The 22,247-nt window shown below is 40.9% G+C and overlaps 1 protein-coding gene across 4 annotated transcripts in view; it reads right to left on the bottom strand.

Moving 5' to 3' along the window:
- Positions 1–22,247, bottom strand: part of Prdm10 (PR/SET domain 10) — a 106,155-nt gene that overhangs the window by 18,932 nt on the left and 64,976 nt on the right. For 3 of the 4 annotated variants that reach the window (XR_015452411.1, XM_013078830.3, XM_087214278.1), the window contains exons 8-15: positions 20,423–20,495; positions 18,474–18,591; positions 14,985–15,114; positions 14,083–14,325; positions 7,938–8,285; positions 5,948–6,103; positions 1,327–1,506; positions 233–343 (exon numbers count right to left, since the gene is read on the bottom strand). Coding sequence is in view for 3 of the 4 variants with exons in the window: in XM_013078830.3 (XP_012934284.1) it covers positions 233–343; positions 1,327–1,506; positions 5,948–6,103; positions 7,938–8,285; positions 14,083–14,325; positions 14,985–15,114; positions 18,474–18,591; positions 20,423–20,495 (1,359 nt within the window). In the remaining variant the exon portion in view is untranslated. The remainder of the gene's footprint in view (positions 1–232; positions 344–1,326; positions 1,507–5,947; positions 6,104–7,937; positions 8,286–14,082; positions 14,326–14,984; positions 15,115–18,473; positions 18,592–20,422; positions 20,496–22,247) is intronic. The other variant, XM_087214279.1, reaches the window with a different exon arrangement.

The raw sequence follows: 22,247 nt of genomic DNA, 5'->3' as shown, positions 1-22,247 counted from the left end.
GAAGTCGAACAGAGAAGGGATAATAAGAAAAAGCCAACAAATTAAGAAGAAGAAAAAATTGCTTAAAATGAGCTGCATTTTTAGTCCCTTCTTGCCTGAATGGAAAACTACTTAGAGGAAGGGAACCATCTGCTCAGAGTAACTGCAGGATCGTGGCCTCATTTACCCACTCAGACACACTGGTTCAGCAGGGTCTCACAGTGGCGAGCTGGCAGGGCTGTGTTGCTTTTACCTTATCACAATACTGACAAAAGTAATCTCGGTTGGGCTTTATGATGGGGAGCGTTAACTCTGGCACCTCTTCTATCTTCATGTCCGGATGCCTCTTTGACAAGTGATTTACCTAAGGTAGGGGAAAAAAATTAACAAATGAGAAGAAGAGACCTCATCACAAACAAATGCCTCTGACAGTGAGTGCTAGAGGTTGAAACTCTCTGAAGCAATGCCCCAAAACAATGAGGCATTTGCCTGGAGCCAGGAGTTAACAGGAATTCGGCAAATACCTGAAGGTAAGTTGGGTCTCAAGGTAGATCCCATCAACATATCTGCCTGAAAGAACTACTATTGGAAAAAAGGAAAATTACACTAGCAGAATTTCTTGGGTGAATTCTCCTGACATAAACTGTCCTTCCTTATTTAGTGCCCTACCCTGACTGAGAACACTGAATGAGATACAAAGTAAGGTTCTGAATTTTAAATATTGTTCTATGACTTCCTAGGTCTTAGAAGAAACATATCCTGCAATTGTAACAAGGTCAAAATAAATTGGGAGCAGTGAACTGGGTGTGTCTGATGTTTTCATTAGCCTGGAAAGCCTTGAGGGAAAGTTTCCTTCTGCTGTTTCCTAACTGAAAGAAAGAATCATAATGGGAGAGAAGACAAAGACTCCACCAGGAAGTATATTCAGGAATACAAAAGAGAGGAAGGAAGTAAAATAGGACAAGAGCAAAAAGACTTAGAAGAGTAAAGAAAAACAAAAGTAGTAACAAAAAAGTGGCAGAGGGCTGGGGTTGTAGCGCAGTTATAGGGAACATCTTAGGATATGCGAGGGCCTGGATTCAATCTCTAGAAACAAAATAAACAAACAAAAACAGTGGAAGGAAGTGATCTCTTTGAAGAGATCAAGGGGTGAAAAATGATAGAGAAAAGCAAAGGTAGATTGGAAAAGACAGGCTCTAAATTGGGGACTATTTGCCTGTTTCTTTCTCTAGCCACTGAGAAAACCTGACACATGTAATTTAGAACAGAAGACAATTCCAAAGCCATCACCATCACCAACAAAAATGAAGTGGGCTAGGGGACAAGAAGCTGCCATCTTGCACTGACCAGCATGCCCCGTCGCCGGAAGCCCATCATACACAGGCGGCACTTGAACGTGAAGCTGTCATAATCTGTGGATGTGATTCGAGGTTTGAAGGTCTTCGAGCGGCTGATGCGGTCGGCTTTCTTGGCCTCCCTCTCAGGGTTATGCATCCTTTGCATGTGTTCTCGTAGTTTGTCTTTCCGCTATTTGGAGAGAATTTTTGAAAAGGGGATAGGAGTGGGAGTAGAATATTTTAACTGAAGGGATATTTTTTAAATCAATACAAATTAGCGGTCACCACAACCCACTGAGAGGCATCTGAGTCACTGGAGTGCTGAGACATATAAGGACATGTCTAGAGGGGCTCGAAATCACTAGTTAGCAAATAGGGGCCTTCCAATGAGCCTGGGTTTAAATATGAATGGTTCTGACTTTTTTTTAGAAGATTCTGCATTTAAGTGGACATGATCCAAAGGTATACAGAATAAACTTGTAATAAGACAAATTGATAATGAGTGACAGGTAATACTGGATTTACAAAGCCATGTGTATTCAATTCCCATACATTAAAACAAACACAATGATATTCTTCAAAATCCCAAATTAACTCAAGAATCTCTCTCAAGTCTCTCATGTCACGGATATGGATGTTTAAGCAATTGTGTTGTCCACTATAGCTGGAGCATGCAGCCTGGGACACAGGTCCTACTTTATTTTTAGTATTATTATTTTCTTTTGTTTTGTTTTGTTTTTACATGGGTTCTCCCTATATTGTCCAGGCTGGTCTAGAAGTCCTAGGATCTAGTGCTACTCTTGCCTTGGCCATCTGAGCAGTTGGGACTGCAAGCATGTGCCACTATGCCCACCTTGGTTCCTACTTTGATGATATAATAATCCATGCTGGTGTGAATCTGTGGAGGGAACACTCAGCAGAACCCATCCTGAATAAAAACAAATTCAAAAGGGGTGTGGCTCAGTAGTACAGTGCTTGCTGGCATGCATGAGGCCCTGGGTTCAATCCCCAAGACCACTGCAAAAAATAAAATAAATTTTAAATGTCAGCTCCCTTATCCAGTGGAGCTCACTGCTCTTAGAAATATCATTAAACTGGTATTAACTTTGTAAAGATTTTTAATCTTTCTACAAGACTAGTTCTTCCATCTTTTGCTACAGAGGCTTTAAGTACTTCATTTTTTAGTACATTTATTCAGCAAATATTCCTGAAGTGCCTACCAAGTAGTAAGAATCAAGACAAGTATAGAGTTCCAGTGTGACACCTCTCACCCACAGGCTTCTTCTACAATAAATACAGCTACTCTTTCTTCCTATCCCACTGGCCTTCATTCCTGGAATGCCCAGGAGAGAATATTCAGAGTTTCTTAGTGTGCAATAAAAATCTGGTTTAAGAATACCACCCTAAATAATAGTATTTTTCATCTATGCAGACATAATTCACTAATTTTCCCCTTCAAACAGACCAATTCACCTTAATCAAATCATTTCCTAAATCTCAAAGCCTAGGATTAATACTGAATCATGCCCTGCATACAGTGACATGTATGTTTGTTAGGATTCCAAATCCCCATAGGCCTTTCCATGCCAGCACCCCAAAACCAGATTCATCATCTCCCCACTCTCACTCCTGTGTGGTAACAAGAGTGTTTCCAGTCACCTAGCCTCCCAAACTATAGACCCTCCACCCTTCAATCTTTTACATAGACTTGAGGTCCTAAGAATTCTCCTTCAGACGTCTGTTTTCAATATGAACCCCTTTCTCCTGCCCATGGCTCTTCCTATGTTTAGGCCCAGCTCCAAAAGGCCTCTGGCTCCCTTTAGCATAAATCTAATTATGTTGCATAGCAAGCTGCCTTAAGCTACCTCTCTGGCTTCATCTGACCACCAGCCCCTTCCCATGCCCCATCCATTCTGCCTCTCATTATTTCCTCCTGAATAAGGCAACCCTTTAGTCCCTGCTGCTCCCTCTGCTTGGGATGTCTTAATCCCTAGGTTGTTCATCTTCTCCCTCTCCAGCTGGGAAATTCCTCTGGCCTTTAGTTAATTCAAGAGTGTCACCTTGGGCTGGGGGTAGCTCTGCAGTAGAGTACTTGCCTAGCACACACAAGGCCCTGGGATCAACCCCCAGCAAAAAAAAAAAAAAAAAGTGTCATCTTATTTATGAAGTTGCCCCTATACCCCAAATCAGAGTTAACTGTTCTCTTAGCAAACAATCCTTTCCTCATTATATCAGTAATATGCTGGATGTCTGATTTTCCAATTAGAGTGTGAGTTCCCTAAAGCTAGAATGTTTTTCCTTGTCTTTTATATATGCCATAGAACTTAGCAGGACAGACAACTGCAATTCTAAGTGCTACCATATGATGGAGTCACCAACAAAAGGTCCTGTGGAAATTCACAGGAGAAGCACTTAACCCAAGGACCAAGACATGCCCCAGGTAAAATGACATTAGACAGGTGAAATGATGCAGGAGTCTGGAAGTTCATTTCAAATGAGGGGTGGGGAGGAATGACATCAAATGAAAGGGCCCAAGGAGAGACAGTGCACCGCAGTGAAGTGATCCAAGTGATTCTGTATAGGCAAAGTGCAAAGTGGTAGTGAGAACTGGAGAGGTCATCAGGTGCCAGATTACCTCCCGCGGTGGTGGTGAACCTATGGCACACGTGCCTCAGTGGGCTGTTTGTATCATTGAAAGCTCTAAAAGGTTCGCCATCACTTTCCTATAGTGTCTTCTATGTGATAAGAATTTGGGTATGTGTGAAGAGCTATAAAAAGGTTTTTTAGAAGGGTCATGACATCAGACTTGTTCTCTAGAAAAATCATTCTGGCTATATCTGAAAAACACGCTCTGATGGTATGTCTATTTGGCTAAATCAAACTATGTTTAAATGGAAACCCCTTCCCAGTGTGGTTCCAAAAAGAACAAAGCAGGCACCATGCTGAGCAGCTCGACTGTACCTGTCACTGTGCCATCAGGTATGGAGGTACCAGTGGCTCCCCACTAGTCCTCACTCCCTCCCATGCAGTCACTAGCCTCTCCCTGACTGCTAGCCTGCTGGCCAACTCCAGGCCCACTACCAAGTGCAGCTCCATTGACATACATGGACTCAAGGCGCCTGGGTGCCCAGGACCCTAATAAGCTTTTGTTTGTCTACCTGAACCAGTGCTTCAGAGAGTGCTCTGTGACTTCTTTGATGCCCCAAGTTTTCCCCTTGGATCCTCACTTCTCCATGCCCTTCTATCCTGATGTTCTTAGTTTGATAAGAAAATCCCTCATTCTATAATATTCATAGAAGTTTTGCTTCTCTGACTGAGTTGTGTCTAATGCGTTGGGTGAAAATAAACGGGAAAATGGAAACAAAGTTTGTTGTCGTTTTGACTTTTTAAAATAACATTCCTAGGTGACAAAATGGTATCTGGCATAAAATAATCAAAAAACTGTTGAATGGATAGGCTGGCTGGCAGGTCAAATAGTGAGCATCATAAGAGGGATCTTTTTATATATAAATCCATGTATAGGGCTTCAGGAGTAGGTCAAATATTGGCTACAGCCCTTGCTTGGCATGCACAAAGCCCTGGGTTCAATCCCACCCAAAATAAAGAACAGGAAAAAAACCCCAGATCCATTAACATTTACCCACCCCAGAGTTCTCTATACAGCTCTAAATCATGCTGCTATGTACTGAAAGCCATTGCAATCCTATTCTACAACACATATACCACAAAACTTAAGCTTTGAAAATTACTATTTTTCTTCAATGTCTTCATATTCTGCACAAGTTTTCCCTCATAAGAATCTGCTTCTGATACTTTTCCACTTTCTATGACAGTGAGACCTACAATCTTACTCAGCACAGTGTCCCTCAATGACATTTTTATAGAATCACATGATTTCCCAATTGTGTATATATGACTATTCTCACTTTTATTTAGTTTTTGAGACAGCGTCTCGCTATGTAGATCAGGCTGGCCTCGAACTCACTGTGTAGCCCAGGCTGGCCTCAGACCTACAGGGATCCTCTGGCCTCAGCCTCCCAAGCACTGGGATTGCCACCATGGCCCAGCCTCTCACATCTATTTATGCAATTCTTATCTCTAAGTCTCCTGCAGGCTTTTTTTTTGGCTTCTTCTAAATTCCAGGCAGGTTACTGACACATATTATTTTTTATTTTAATTCTGACATCATTAACAATCTGCAAAGTGGCCTAAACCCTCGCAGAACTCCTCACACTTCCCACCTCTGTCAGGTGAGAGCCTTGCTGCCAGCAGGACTCAATTACAGGCTCTTAGACTTAAGAATTGCTCATAAAAATTGCTTGACTGGAATGGCAAGAAAATGTACTGGTCTCTCAGGAATTCCTCAGTGCAATTAGTTCTGCTAGTCATCATACATTTGGATTCTTGCAGGACATGTATTATTGGTCTATTTGGGGATTTGAATTATTTTGAGAAATTAAGTTTTTCCCTTAATTTTATAACTAAGCCAAACATAAGAGCCAAAGTGCATCCCAATTCCAGTTCTTCCTAAGCAGTGCTAAGCTGATGAAACAAACAGGCATGTGTCCGCAGCCAGACAGAATTCTGATGGGTTGGAGAACCACACCTCAGGCTGTGTACTGGCTTCATACCTTAAACTGCTTCCCGCAGGTAGAACACAGGAAGTCTTTTCGATCCGAATGCCGGAGCATGTGGAGCCGAAGTTTGTCAGGGCGACAGAAGGCCTTGTCACACTCTGTGCACTGGTAGATCTTCTCTGAGTGGAAGCTGCGCACATGCTTTTTTACCTGGCAGTAAAAGACCAGGGGAAAACTCAGGCACTGGGGCACCAGAGGAAATGATCAAAGAAAGGCAGCTGCCAACGCTAGAGGGAGCCAACGCATTACCCTGGATTTTCAAAAAACTAGGCAAGCCATCCAATCAAGTGTGATAATTGGCCTGAATAACAAACTATCTCTGTCACAAAGAAACAACACAAGCAGCCAGAAAGCTTTACAAATCTTAACCTCCCAGGTGACAAAAGAGTGGAAGAATATCTGCTTGATCAAAGCCCAGATCACTTGGTACCCATTATCTTTTTCTTAAAAAAGGCGTCTTTTTAGGGGCCAGGGATGTAGCTCAGTGGCACTGTGCCTGCCTGGCAAATGCAAGGTCCTGAGTCCAATCCCTGGTACCTCAAAAAAAAGGCATTTTTAAAAATTTTAAGATTTATCTTTTAAAAAAGGATTCCAATAAGTTTAAATGAATCTTGCTAAATATTATCCACGGAAAGACAAAAAATAAATTTTCCTCACTTTTTTCTGCCTTCAACATGCATAGAAGCAATTCAGCCCCATGTAATAACTGACGCTTTTATATCTTCCAATAAAATCAGGTTGGGGGAAGCTGGAGAATGTAGCCCAAATAGCAGAGAACTTGCCCAGCATCCAGGAGGTCCTGAGTTTGATCCCCAGCACCAAAAGAAAACAAAACAAAAAGCAGGTTCTGGGGCTGAGGATTTAGCTCAGTGGTGCCACCGCCTGCCTTGCAAGCACAAGGTCCTGAGTTAGATCCCAGATACCAAAAAAAAAAAAAAAACCACGTTCTGAAGAATTAAAGACATGAATCAGACAATATATAAAACATTACCCAATTATGATTATGAGACAATACTGATGTAATTTCTCCTTACTGGGACTATTACTTTTAGATAACCTGAATAAAAGAATATAGCTTCATCCAGTGTTCAATTCCTAGCCACCACCCCCTCAAAGAAAAAGAATATTGCTCTGAACTCTTTTAGCCATAAAAATCCAGTGAAAAAGAACTGTGGAAGGAAGCTAAACAGTAAGTCATATCAATTATTCCTTTAAGATATTTTATTTTAAAAAAAGACATTTTGCTTCATGATTTTTGGATTTTCTTTTACCATTAAATTGTGCCTTAGCAATCTTTCTAATTGTGTGAAGTGAGAAAATTTACAGGATTCGCAATACTGGCAAAAGTATTATTAAATCCTACCTCCTTTTTCTTTGATAATTTATTTTAAAAGTATTTTTACAAGATACTTGATTATTCACTGACTAGCATATAAAATTATTAACACTTAAAATCCAAATGAAATCATGAATATTTGGAATTTAACTTCACTCATTTTGCTCCAACTGACAGCATACAATAGGGGAGGCAGTCAGTGCTCGATACAAAGTGTATTATATACCAACATTTACTTCAAAATGCATGACCTTAATAAAGTCAGACAGAAAACCACAGAGATAGGGAGATGTTTTCAGCCCAGGAAATGGGAGTATGTCTTTTATAGACTCTAAATTTTATGAGTAATGGATACTGACAAGGATTTTGACAGACTTAAAAATTTTAACCAGATGTGGGTATATATTACCTGTACTATAACTTAAATGTTTAAATATCAATACCTGATCTGGACAATTAAGGGGCACAATACTCCTGTCTTTCAAAAGTAATTTTTTTTCTTTCAAAAGAAAAAATACTGTTTCTCGATTATAGAGTTGTTTCAAAGAAGAGTTGAAAATGTAGGTGGCTAGGCAGTTTCAACTTTCCAAAAATCTAAGTTTCTTTTACCAAAAGAAGGAAACAGGAGTCTCAGTAGCAGACACTCACCTGAATAAAATCTGGGAATCGTTTCTTACAAGTTGGACAGGTGAAATAGCCATCATTGATATGAATGGCCACATGATCTTTCAACAAATCAAGGCGGTCAAAGGATTCTGGGCAAAAAATGCAAGAGTAAGTCTTCTGGTCCGAATGGAGCTTCATGTGGCTCTCCAAGGAGGTGCTGCTGATGAAGCCCTTATTACAGAGATCACAGGTCAAAGGGCAGTTCCCCTCCCGCCCATGGAAGCGCAAGTGTTGGTCCAGTTTGTCCTTTTCCCGGAAGGCCTTCCCACACTGCAAACATTTAAAAGGCCGGAAGGACTTCCGAATAAACAGATGCTGAAGAGCTGCATTCTGAAAGACATACACAAATACAGTTCTATAGTGAGGACACAGAGCAAGTGGCTCACACTTCCACAGGGAAAGAGGGTGGACCCTGCAATCAGACTCCCCAGAGAAGTTACACCCTAGGACACACACAGGAAAAGAAGACTCTTCTGGTGAAAAGGCTGAAAATGAAGTCATTCCCAAAGATTATCTTTTTTTTTTTTCTTTGTTTTCTTTTTTTGGTACCAGGGATCGAACTCAGATCCTTGAGCTTGCGCAGCAGGCGGCGAAACCACTGAACTAAATCCCCAGCCCCTCCCAAAGACTATCTTGAAAAGACAAATTATGTGTGTGTTTCATTTTATGTCTATGTATGTGTGGTTTTTTTTGAAAGAATTTAACATTCAAAAAAGTGTTCTCAATAGAAGACTGGGACGAAAAAACAAATCCCAGAGTGAAGTAACATAAAAATTAGTTTTGGAAGAAAGGATGGTAAGTCACACGTGCATGAATGAAGCTGGCCTACATCAGCCAAATATTACTCCCTGAAGTCTTTGATTAAAAGAAAAAGGAGGGCCGGGGATTTAGCTCAGTGAACCCACCGCCTGCCCTGCAAGTGTAAGGACCCGAGTTCGAGCCCCAGTACCAAAAAAAAAGAAAAAGGAATTTGAAGCTTAATTAAAACATTTAGCAAAAAAGGATAATAAAAAGAAGTGAAGTATAGTTAGTCCTTTCCAGGAGTGGGGTTAGAGAAGAAAAGGGAGATGGTGTTTCTTTGAGGGGTAATGAAAATATTCTGGAATTATAATATATTTATATATATACACACATATACATATATACATACTAATGTATTTATAGTGATGAGAGCAGCACAACTTTAGGAGAATTATAAAACCATTTTAAATGGCGATGTGCCTTCATGGCAGAGGGTTTGCCTATCGTATACAAGGCCCTAGATCCAATCCCCAGTAGCACCCACCCCCCAAAAAACTGAAGACTGAATGTTTCACCGTGTGAACTACAGATCTCAATTTAAGAACTGGAAAGGAAATGAAGAATTCAGATGCATGTGAATGTGTTTGTTCATGGGACATGACACATAAGTACATATCATAAACAAAATATACGCATTGCAGCACTTCCTACTTAGAAATTCAGAGGGCAAGTTCCCAAGGCAGCCAGTTAGTTCTGCTGGTTAGAATGCTATGCTGACAAAGTTAAACTTGTTGCTGTTTCCTATCTAGACAACACAATCTTACTTTTTTTTTCAGTCACAGATTGCACTTCTAAGGCTGATCAGCTCTCTTATAAATTCATGCAAGTGTTAGAGGGAATCCAAGTGAGAGAAGATGGATACTCAATGCGAATCATCATGACTACTGGAAAAATAACCCATGCTCCACTGAGAGCAGATTTACAGAATCATCTTTCACACAGAAAATACAGAAATCAATATTCAGTTATGCTATAATGAAGACGCACTCATAAGTTGCTCAAAATACCAAAGGAAAGCTCTAGTTAGCTCTGAGGGGGCTAAAACCCACCAAAAAATGTACCTGAGAATGGGTATGCCTGTGTAACTAGAAAATCATTATGACTGAAGGATTAATGGGGATATTAATACATTATATTTGCAATGAAGAAAGTCCAGCGAACAGCCCTTTAGCTATTAATCACTTAGCAGCAACTTAAATTTAATGTGAAATAATCACTTTGGGGGGAAAAAGAAAATATTCTTTTTTATTTACTGAAAGTTCCATACATAATTCATTTGATATAACAGAGAACTGCTTTCTCAGGCAACAGGGTAGGAGATATATTTTTGATGCTACCTACTTGCTTATCCTGAGTAGGGAAAGAGCAACTCTGATGTCCTCCCAAGTTGACCAGGGGTCACCTGGGGTATGGAGAGGTGGATATCATATTTTATACTCTTTTTTATCTACATCACTTAAAATTGCTTTAAGTGTCCAACAAAATTTTGAAAATTAATAAAATCAGACACAGAGCTTAATTTCACCTCCTCACACTGCTTAGTGGGCACCTAATCTTTTCACTCTAAGTGCACACATACTTATTTTACATAAGAGCTCTTACTATTCTGCCTCTTTTCAAACTATATGGAAAGTCACCAGATAAACAGATGTTATTCTGAGGTTTAAAGATGACTCGAGATTTAGAGCATGCCTGCCATGTCAGGGCCACTCCCTTTCTCCAACTTCAGTTGTGTTTCAAAGGACAGACACAATGCACAACAGTTGATGATGGCCCCATTGAGGATTCCACTTCTCCTCAGGTGCCAAATCCAGACTTCAGCTTTGCTTTGGTTCATTACACAAATCAGTCTTCTGACATTTCTGATTAGCATGAGTACTTTCACACACTTGATTTAAACCGAGCAGCCCACCTGGCTCCATTTCCTTAGTTCTATTGACAAATTGTATCTCTTTAATTTCCATGCAGCCCTGAACGTTGTCTAAGTGCTCAAGAACTAGCCTGTATTTCTCTGAGCTAATGATACTCATTTGATCTTCATATTACAAGATAGTAAAAGTCCTGGATCTGTTCCTACCCCTTGACCCACCTGCAGACCAGTTCTGCTCTAAGGTACCTCCTGTGGTGAAGTCACATCTGGTCCACTCTCTAAGGGGAGTCATAATAAATAGGGTACATGACAGAGGTATCACAGGTCTTTTGCTCCCTGAGCTCCAGTCAGTCAGCCACATACTACATGGTACATCAGCTGCTCTAAGTATGACAATGTGGCAGGACTTCTGGATACTGTGACTTCCACTGCAATGATTCTCTGTTTCTGAAATGTTTCTAAAGCTTTTGATATTCATAGCTAAAGGTACCCATACAATTGACCAGTTTTCATGCTATTTTGATCCCGAGACTAAAAGGAAATAAAACAATCATGCTTCTTTGTTGTTTTTTGCTTGTTAATTTTTAAGAAGCAACTTTTCTTTGTCCTATTTTCTTCCCAGCTTTCAAAACCTTAGGTAGGTTAGCCCTGGCCAACACATCTCATTCTCCTGTCCTTCACTTGCCAACCACAGTAGGGGTAAGCTAGTGTTTGCTCTGTTCCATCACACCAAGCACATTCCTGTGTGTTGAGGCCTCCAATCCTCTGTTCACACTCCCCTGGAATGGTCCACCCTGAAGAGACTGTCTTTCTTTCAAGGATCAGTCTAGAACTCCTTTCGTCCATGAATTACTCCCTGCCTCCTCCACCTTTCTTTGGTCTTTCACTCTTCCAACTTCCTAGGGCAGTGGTGGCAAATCTATGGCATGTGTGCCACAGCAGGCACACAGAGGCCTGCCTCTCTGCTGACATGCAAGCCAAGTTGCACCAGCAGCCAAGCATGGGTAACAGTTGTTTTTTCTAAACTAAAACCTCTGTATTCAGGTTTGATTTCAGTATTGGCATTTGGTGATAAATAAGTGGGTTTTGGGTTGAAGTATGGGCACTCAGTCTCTAAAAGGTTCACCATCACTGTCCTAGAACAATTTATCATGTAACTGTATATAACCCTATGTTAGTATTAACTGTATTCAGACTGTAAGCTCCTAGAGAAAGAGCCCAGTGGAAAGTTGTCTTGGGTACCTAGACAGTGCTTAAGATATAGTTGGAACTCAATACCTTTCCACAAGTCATTCAAATTCTTTTATAGCTGGAAGGGACCTTGGAGATCACTTAGTCCTACCCTTCATTTTGTACAGAGGAATCTTGGACCCACAATTTACTCATGATTTATTTGCAAATAAATTACCACTATTCATTAATTTGCATTTACTGTAGCAACCAAATTGCGGTTTCCACCAGGATTTAGTAAATACAGGTTGCAAAGAATAGCAGGTCAGGCAAACACTTTAATAACATTCTGTTATGTGAAACACAGGAAACAAACCTACCTGCAGCTCCAACTGAGCAGGCAGCATTAGAGGAGAGAAAAATAGTTACATTACCAATTGGATTGGAAGACTTCCTTTCAGTTGGTAATTACTAATCTGGATTTTTTAAAAAGATGAAAAAATATATAGCCCTACATTTTAGAATGTGTGAGAGGAAAAAACAGGACAGCTAAGATGGATTTTTGAAAGCCACATACATGTGGCTTTTGCCTCTGACACAAGAAACCTTGTACAGAAACCACTACCCCAATTCTTTCAAGAGTACAAGTACACTTACAGCTGTACATCCACAACTTCACTACATGTGTGAGCCTTAGTTTTTTTCCATCAAAAAAAGTTTAAATCTAGCAAGCATTTCTCTGGACCTAGTAAAATATGAGAATGGCCAAAGTGGAAAAGATGACAATTATGCAAGAGAAAAAAGTACAGATTGGAAAATGAAGTAGAATGACAGATGGAAAGATATTAATTCATAGTTTTTGCATTTCTAGCCTATAGTTAGTATGTTTACATGTCCTTTTGAAATAATATAGATTGAGCTGAAAGTTGCATGTGTTTAAATTACAGAACCCTCATAAAAGCTGTTTGGACTTAAGAGTTCTCAGAGCCATTCAGAGCTGTCATGTGGCTATGAATGTTTAAATGTGTTTTCACCCTAAGGCATGGACTAGACTATTTTTCAAGGTCCCTTCTAGCCTACAGGCAACTAAGAAGACCGAGAATGGGAGGTGAACCCAAGATCTCTCACTCACAACAAGCAAGACTCCTTTGCAGGGTCCTTATACCCATCACCTATCCCTCTCCCTGATACTGTCTAACTTATCATCTTACATATTAAAAAAAAAAAAAAGACCAAAAGAAACATTAAGCTAAAGTAATCACCCTTCTAGAAACTGTAAAGCCTCGGAAGTTATAAAACTCTCCCATCTACAGGTAAGTCTTTTTACACCCAGCTGCCGAAAACACGGGTTTTATGTCATTGCTTTTTGTCAGCATGAGCACTGCACAAAAACCTATCACTGCACACACGCATCCCCTGCAGTCCCCAACTTGGCCTCAGCGCTGCCTGTGAAATAATACACGAACACACATTTGAAATGGAAGTCATGGAAGCCCTTCAGCTGCATGCTTTAAAGCCAAGACACCAGTCACACATGTGAGATCTTGACTAGCTCCCCAACTTACAGCATTACTTCAAGCTCTCCCCGGGTGTGTGGACTATACCTGCCAACCGACTTGGGCACAGGTCCCTTCATACTAATGGGTACTGACACTTGCCAGTTTCCCCTTAGACCACTGTACATAACCAAATTTAGTTACCCACAATTAACTTGAGAGCTATAATTAGGCCCAGATAAGCCTGCCTTAAAGTACAAATAATTACAGCTGGAGATGTAGCTTAGTGGCAAAGTGCCTTCTAAGTGTACACTAGGCCTTGGGTTCAATCCACAGCATAAATAAATAAATGCTATCATAATTAAGTATATTTATTTCTCCATTTCTAATCTGGGAGCACAGGGATGTGGAGAGCTATCCTATTTTTTTTTCCCTAGTACCAGAGATCGAACTCAGGACCTTGCACTTGTGAGACAGTCGCGGTGCCACTGAGCTAAATCCCCCACCTGAGCTATCCTATTTTAATGATAATCATCCAGGAGCTGCCAAAATCCAGGCTTCTGGATGTTATTACTGCATTAATCAAGCCTAAGACCAGTGTGCCAGCCTGCCACAGGACACAGAGACATCAAGAAATTGTTAATGTTTCTTGCAAAACAAAGGGATTGAGCATGGATAGATGCAAGATTTCCAAGAGGACGGTGAACAGCCTGGAATATTAAGTGCCGAAAAAGCTGGTGAAGGGCAGGAAAGTGACCGGCTGGGGATGGGGGCACGCTTTCCCACTTACTCGGATGCGTTTGGCCCTGCGCATGTCGTCAGCAGTCAAGGTGCTCTGGGTGGGCACCACGCTTTCTTCATGCTGCGGCTGCAAATGCAGGGTGTGAGTTTCTGGTTCATGTTCCAGAGAAGCCTGGGTCTCCTGTGGGAGCAGAGGGACCGGGATGGTGGTCTGCTCCGGTTGGTCCAGGCCATTCAGAGGAGCTGGTTCAGCCTCATCAAACTGCTCCTTTGTTGGAAAATGCAGCAAGTCCTGAAATTTGTAACAACCAGGAATTATTTCCCTACCTAAAGATCAATGTTGAAATGACTATGGGCTCAGATTTAGAATTGTTGCTTTCTAGAAGAAAAATATTCTAAAAGAGATGGGATCTCATGATGTTGCCCAGGCTGATCCTGAACTCCTTAACTCAAGCAATTCTCCCACCTCAATTTCCAGAATAGCTGGGACTACACGTCTGTGGCCCTGTAACTAGCTATTCTTATTTTTAAGTGACTAGATCCATAATGCTCAGGGAAAAAAATTCTCCTTCTGGAAAAGTTAACTAGGGAAATAGACACAAGATGCAAAACCCATGAGATATTCCAGATCACCGAACAAGGAGAGGACTGGGTACCACACTTCTGGAATACTAGTAATTTTAATGGTTTAAAGTAATTCAACCAAATCCCTCTCTAATATCTCTGGTCAATGTCAAATCTTTAAGGCAGCAGAGCTGAGTTTTTGTTGTAAGTAACATTTGGAAATGCATTCTTTTTGGCCTTTCTCCAGTCACACTTAGATTAACAGACAGCCAAGCTGTGAGGTGACAGGACCGCACACGTGTATTCATTCATACTGAGACTAACATGGGCTCTGGGAAGTTCTTGGAACAAGCATCTAGAAGGAGCTCTTTCCCATTCCCCCAGTACCTGTGTCCCGTCGTCACTCTTTTCCCCATTTTCACTGGTTATTTCCAAGCGGATAAACTTTGGAGGACGCCCTGGCCGTCGACCTGGGCCAAATCGCCTCTTGCCTCGGCCCCTTCCTCTGCCTCTTGTCCTGGGGACAAGAGATTTCATAGGAACAGTCACAATTACATCACATGTCATCACCCTTCCCTAACTGGCCCTTATTAACTCCAGTTTTTTGATTCCTTTCATTTTATTACTTCCCCTGATTCTTTTCTCTAATGCAAACAACTGTTTACTGAATTTCTCGTTTGCTCTCTCTACATCCCAAAGAGATGCCTCATAACTATTCTGAAATTTTAAAAAGAGCTATAAACATACAAAGCACAGATGATATTTTGCTTCTGAAAGGGAGTGAGAAGTGAAGGCAGGACTGAACATGCTAAGCCTACAGGATGTTTGCGGAGGTGTCACCTCAGACACGATCCCATTCTTTCTCTCTTTTCCCCTTTCCTGAGCTCATATTCCTTCCAAGAAATGTGGCTGAATTCAAAGAACTTTCTTATTTTACCATGACCTCTAGAAGGTCAGAAAACTAACTCAATAATGTGCCTAGTGAACAAGTAAATCTTATCCCCTTTAATGAATTTCTAAAATACAAAATTTCCTTATTAAAAGAGACTTTGAGGGCCAGGGATGAAGCTCAGTGGTGCCACACCTGCCTGGCAAGCACAAGGTCCTGAATTCGATCCCTGGTAACAGAAAAAATAAATAAATAAATAAAAATAAAAGATTTTGAAGCTGGATGTGGTGGATTACACTTATAATCCCAGCTCCTAGGGAGGTAAAGGAGGAGGATTGTGGGTTCAAAACCAGCTGAGGCCACTTAGTGAGACCTGGCCCCAAAATAAAATTTTTAAAAAGAGAGATTGACATCATGAAGGTGTGAAGTGTGTAATATTAGCCAGATCATGTTTTACTTTTCCATGCACCTATTTAACAAATAAATATTTTTTCAGGAACTATTTTCGTGTTTGTTTCTGAGATGGGGCTTGCTATGTAAACCCCAGCTGGTCTTCAACTCCTGAGCTCAAGGGATCCTCCTGTCTCAGCCTCCTAAGTAGCCAAATTACAAGCATATGTTACTGCACCTGGCTTCTGGGAACTTTTAAAATATTCTTTACAATGGAAAATTCTGAACATAGGCAAGTATAGAGAACAATACTAATGAGCACAAGGTACCTATGACCCTTAACAATCAACCCATGGTGACATATGGAGTATATTCCATCTATCCCCCACCACTTCCTCACACATATTCATCCCAGACAGCCTTTCATCTGCAAACATCTCAGTATGTATCTCTAAATCACAAAGACTGTCGCTGGGGATTTAGCTCAGTGGTTTCGCTGCCTGCTGCTCAAGCGCAAGGACCCAAGTTCGATCCCCAGTACCAAAAAAAAAAAAAAAAGTAAGACACAAAGACTGTTAATATGTGTATGTATATAACATCACAATTCTATGGCCACACCTAAAAATACCCGATAGATCCTCAGTATTATTATACTATCTAGTCAAAATTTAAATTTGCCTAATTGTCTCAAATTTCTTTTTGGGGCGGGGTACCAGGGGTCAAACTTGGGACCCTGCGCTTGCAAGGCAGGCAGCGGCACCACTGAGCTACATCCCTGGCCCTCAAATTTCTTTTTAAACAGGTGGCTTAAAAAGATGTCATCTACTATGTGTCATATACTGTGCTAGGCACTAAAGATATAAAAAGTGATAAAGGCAGGAGACATATAAACCCAAAGTCACAGAAAAATGTTTTAGGGATGCTCAGGAGTGACTGAAGTCTCATCGTGTCCCCAGCCCCCAACACTTAATCTAGTGGTCATATCATAGACTTGCTGTGCTAAATAAACCCTCTAACCCCTGACTGTGCATGGCCCACTCCGATACTATCTCCTTGCTCTCCATTCATGCCCTTTAGTACCCTGATCCAACATCCCTCAACCTAAGCAGCATCTCCACTCCAGTGCTTCCTTCTTCCTCAGCATGTACTCCAGGGTCATTCACTAATCACTCCCTCAAATTTGCTCTCAACTCCCACCCGTGCTGCTGCTTCTTTATCTCACTGTGTTGAATACACTTGGCAGAACCACAACCCTGCGTAATTCAATTCCCTGCCTGGGCCTACCATTTCCCTCACCCTTGCTCACTTTCATTTCATGATGAGAAACCTCAAGTGGGCACTTACGCAGGTAACTGTATGGTATTTCCCTCAAACTGTCTCTTTCCTGCTTTCCTACATGTTACAGTTTGACTTTTTTTTCTTTTTTTTTTGACAGAGAGTCTCACTAAGTAGCTAAAGCTAGAGTTGAATTTATGCTCCTTCTGCCTCAGCCTCTCAGAGTGCTGGGATTGCAGGTGAGTGCCTCAACACCCAGCCAGTTCAGCTCTTAAATGTCCCCCAAAGGCACATATGCTGAAGGCCAGGTCCCCAGCTGGTGGTGTTACTGGGAAATGGAAACTCGAGGAGGTGAGGACTAGTGGGGAGAAGTAGGTCACTGCGAGCATGCCTTCAAAGGTCTGCCCAGACCCTGACCTCTCCTGCTCCTTCCAGTGAGCAGCCTCCTCCACCATATGCTCCTGCTGCCATCATGTTCTGCTTCACCACAGGTTTAAAAGTAACGTAATCAGCTGAACATGGACTGAAACATCTGAAACCAAAAGCCCAAACAAACCTTTCCTCCTTTTAAATTTTTTCTTCCGGTATCTTGTCAGTGCCAGATAGCTGATTAACATACCTGTCTTCCCAATTCCTGTAAGTAGACAACCTTACATTTGTCTTATAGGCACCACCCTATTGCAAACAGCCCTCCTTCTTCATCTGAACTGTTGCCTATCTTCTAACTGGGTCCCATGTTTCACTTTACACCAATGTAAACAAACCTGTTGTTTTCATTTTTATCCAGAGCAATCCTTCAAAAATGCAATTGATATCACAAAAGTAATTAGTCAAAATCCTGTAAACACTTCCTCTCACATTTAGAATAAAATTCAAACTTCAGGGTTGGGGATTTGGCTCAGTGGTTCCATTCCATCCCAATAGCAAAACAAACAAACAAACAAACAAACAAAAACTTCTTACCACCACCCTGACCTACCCTGCCTACCCGATCCTATACAATTCTTCCCTCATCCATCTTTCATGTATCATGGATCATATGATCTGGTTTGACAAAGGAACTGTACTGCTGGGAACTGTGTAAATCAGAGCTGCAGATTTCAAGAGTATATGCTATCTCAAAGATTTTCAGAATCCCTAGTTAAGGGAGACTTAACTAAGGTAAAATTAGTCCCTCTCAGCAGTCTACCTGGTTTCATGCCAGTCTAAACACACACACACACACACACACACACACACACACATTTATTCTTTTATAGAGACACAGAAATGATTCTGAACCCTTAGGAACTTGTTTATGAGCCCTTCTCCCGAATACACACCTGCTAAACACATCCAGTTTCTCATCATGAGAATTGAGATGCTGTTGCAACTGTTCCGAGCTTATAAACCGGCGATTACACTCATAGCAGGGCCAATTCTTCTCTTGCTCACGAAGAACTACATATATAAGAGAGAACTCATAAAGGCTGATGATCAACAGACACCAGTGAAATTCAGATGCTCACTATTGACACCATTATCTCACTGCGAACAGGATCTGCTATTTACATTACTTTTTTATTATAAAATCAAAGGCTAAAATTTGACAGAAAGGTGGTTTTTAGGATCTTATTTTCTAAAACAGTCATGCAAGGCACCATCAAAGGAACAACACCCTTACACTACTCTCTCTCGTCCTGAAATATACACACACAAACCTTACCAAACTATAAAGACAAGAAATCCTGCACAGACCTAGTGGTTTAGATCCAAATTTCATTGCTTAAAGTTATATTAAATCACAAATAACTTAAAAGTCAATGTGCAATATAATCATGTTAGCAAAATATTTAGAAATGTCACCTAAGGTGAAATATATGCATATCCTATGACCTGACAACTCCACTTCCAGATGTGCATGAAACAGAAGGATGCACCAGCATTCATTAAAAGACATGTATAAGAATGGTCACAGTGGCACTCTTAAAAATGGCAAAAGCTGCAAATGACCCTGTTACAATAAGAATCTGGCTGGCCCTTTTCCCTGGGTCATGGGAAGTAACCTATGTATCTGTGGAATTTCCTGAGAGACAGAAGTGTCTGCTACTCATGAGCCCCTCATCCTACCAACCTTTACTATGAAGTGCTGACTTAGCATAGGGAATGGCCACACCAGAAAGCCCAGCTCTCTGATTAGAAGCCAGATGTTTCAACTGGGTAATGCCAACTTCCAAGACAGGAGACATTAAGTTTAATCCTATGGCCAGTGATTCAATCAATCATGCCAATATAGTGATACCTCAATTAAAAACTCTGAACACTGAAGCTTGGGTGTTTATGGTTGATAATGATACATCAATGTGCCAGGAAGATGGTACCTACTAAAGACACAGAACCTTAATCTTGGGGCCCTCCCAGACCTCACCCTATGTGTTTCTTCATTTGGCTGATCCTGATGTATATCCTTGTAATAAAACTGGAATCATTAAGTAAAGTGCCTTCCTCGTCATACGAGTCATTCTACAGAATTATCAAATGTGAGCAAGTACTGGGAGCCCTCTAAATCATAGCTAATTGATCAGGAGTGCAGGTGACTTGGGAATCATAGATCTTATCCCTGGTGTCTGAAGTGTCTGTAAAATCTGATTTGACTTGGGGTAGTTACTAATATAATTGCACTGTACAACCAAATTTACAGTAGAACAGATGAACTGTTACACATTCAGACAACAGAATAGCAAACAGCAATGAGCGTGAACAAATTATAATTATATATAACAACATAATGTTGAGCAAAAAATGCCCAGACACAAAAAGTATACATATCGTACCATTCTATTATGTGTGCTGTTGGGTGTCAGGAGAGTAACTACACTTGGGAATTTACACAGGTGTGATCACTGTATACTTAATCTATGCACCTTCCTGTATGGAGATTACACTTCAGTAACCTTTACATTAAAAGCAAAGTCAATGTCTGCCTTGCTGTGTCCTCAGAGATGACTAAGGCCAGATAGGGATCATCCTCTGATCTAGGTTCTAATTTGTTATTTGGAGGTTTTCATTATATTAAATACTATTTTCTAGCACCCATGAAAGAAATGTAAATATATCATTGTAATTTGATCTCAGAATTGGGGTACAGATGGGTATCTCTAAGAAACCTACTGAAATAGCGTCTAAAATACATTAAAATGAAAAAATTAAGAGATTCCCTAGTGATGTAATATACACCACTTAGATGTAAAATAAACAATTTAGAAAATGTACAATGTAGAAGTCCAACCACCTTTCCTTTCTTCCTCAGAAATGTCATGAATTTTCTGGTTCACGAACTCAGCATAGGACGCAGCATACCACACCTGCAAGAACCAAGGACATCATCAAGAACTAAGGGATATCGCCAGATGTGCTTTGCATGCTTAAATTATTTCTCCTGCTTACAGGAAACAATCTGGCTTTCCCATTGCCCATTCAGAAAAAGAAAAAGAAAATCCACACTGTGAGCCTCCCCTTGTAATATGTATCTGGTAAGTTTTCTGTCAGGAAGTCCTTTTGTCATGACACAACTACCTGTTTTCTTTTTCCTTTAAAAAAAACTTTTTTGGCAGGGCATATGGTGGATGCCTAAAACTCCAGCACTTGGAAGGCTGAGGCATGAGGATTCCCACAAGTTTGAGGCCAGCTTGGGCTACATAATTCGATCAAGACTAGCCTGAACTACATAGTGAGACACTCTCTCAAAAAAACAACTCCACAAGAATTATATTCAGTCTCTTCATAGGTTTTAATCACAGCAGCTGCACTGGACAGCTCACTCTGGGACCACCAAGGGGACTATGTTAAATGCTCCCACACTCTCCTGGGACTCTCCTGCCCTCCCTCCTACCCCACTGGCTGCTGCTGTTCACTCTTCCTCTATCTAACTTCAAATAATGGTGTTCCTCAAAGCTTAGTCAAAGTCCTGGGCCTTTTAATTTTTCCTTCTGGTGATCAGATCCATTTCCAACCCTTTGTTAATGCCTCCCACATGAGTAACTCAGCCCCTGCTGACCTGATATCTGAGTATCTCAACAGCTCATCCTTAACTGGAATTCCTGATGTCGCTCAAATCACACTTCTCACATCTGCCTGTCTCTTTCTCAATTATTGCCCTACCTTCCGCCCAGGTGCTTAGACCTGAAATCTAAAAGGTAGGTCTCCATCTAGTCCTACAATCTTTTCGCAAGGACTGCACTTGCTCAGGCATTCTCTGACTTGGGTTGAGCCACCTGGATGCATGCCCACACCATCTCTTGCTGCATTACACCTGGGGACTGAACCCAGGGCCTTCATATTGAGCTACATCCTTAGCATCTTTTAATTTTTTGAGACAGGGTCTTGCTGAGTCACTAAGTTGCCAGCTTGAGCTTAGCTCACAATCCCGCTGCCTCAGCCTTCTACAGAGCTGGGATTACAGAATGTGCCACCACACCCAGCTCCACCTGGCCTTCTAGCTAGCTTCCCCTTTACCCTGCAGTCCACACGGCAACCAGGGCGGGACTCTTTTCTTTTTTTTAATTTAATTTTATTTTATTGGTACATTTTACATATACAGTATAATGACATTCAGCATTGGAAATTTGCACCTTTACATAATCTTATTTTTCACCCTTGCCCAGCCCTCCCTTCAAACCCCTCCATTCCTATTTACAAAGACTTTGTTTCCTTTTTTTCATTTTCTCATATTAATTCCATTCCCTTCTTTCCTTTCCCCTACCCCTCCCACTTCCCCTTCCCCTTCCCCTTTGCCCCTGTTCTTCCTATTTCACAGTATCTATTATACCTTTTAGTCCTTATTTACACTTTCAGTTTCTCACACCAGAGAAACTATTAGGTATTTATACATGTGTGTCCTATTTATTTCACTTAAAGAGTATTGCCTCAATGTGCAGCCATTTAGCTATACATATCTCTAATTTCTCACTTTTTATGGCTGAGTAGTACTTCATTTTATTAAAAAAACCATTTTTTCTTTATCCAATCTCCAGTTGATGGGCATTTGGGCTGTTTCCAAGTTTTAGCTATTATAAATTGTGCTGCTATGAACACGGGTACACATATATCACTGTGGT

This window comes from Heterocephalus glaber, unplaced genomic scaffold (genome assembly GCF_053883595.1).
Source record: "Heterocephalus glaber isolate CG9 unplaced genomic scaffold, H.glaber_assembly_v1.0 deba00001446, whole genome shotgun sequence".
NCBI lineage: Eukaryota > Metazoa > Chordata > Mammalia > Rodentia > Bathyergidae > Heterocephalus > Heterocephalus glaber.
This window is presented reverse-complemented; position numbering and strand designations above follow the sequence as displayed.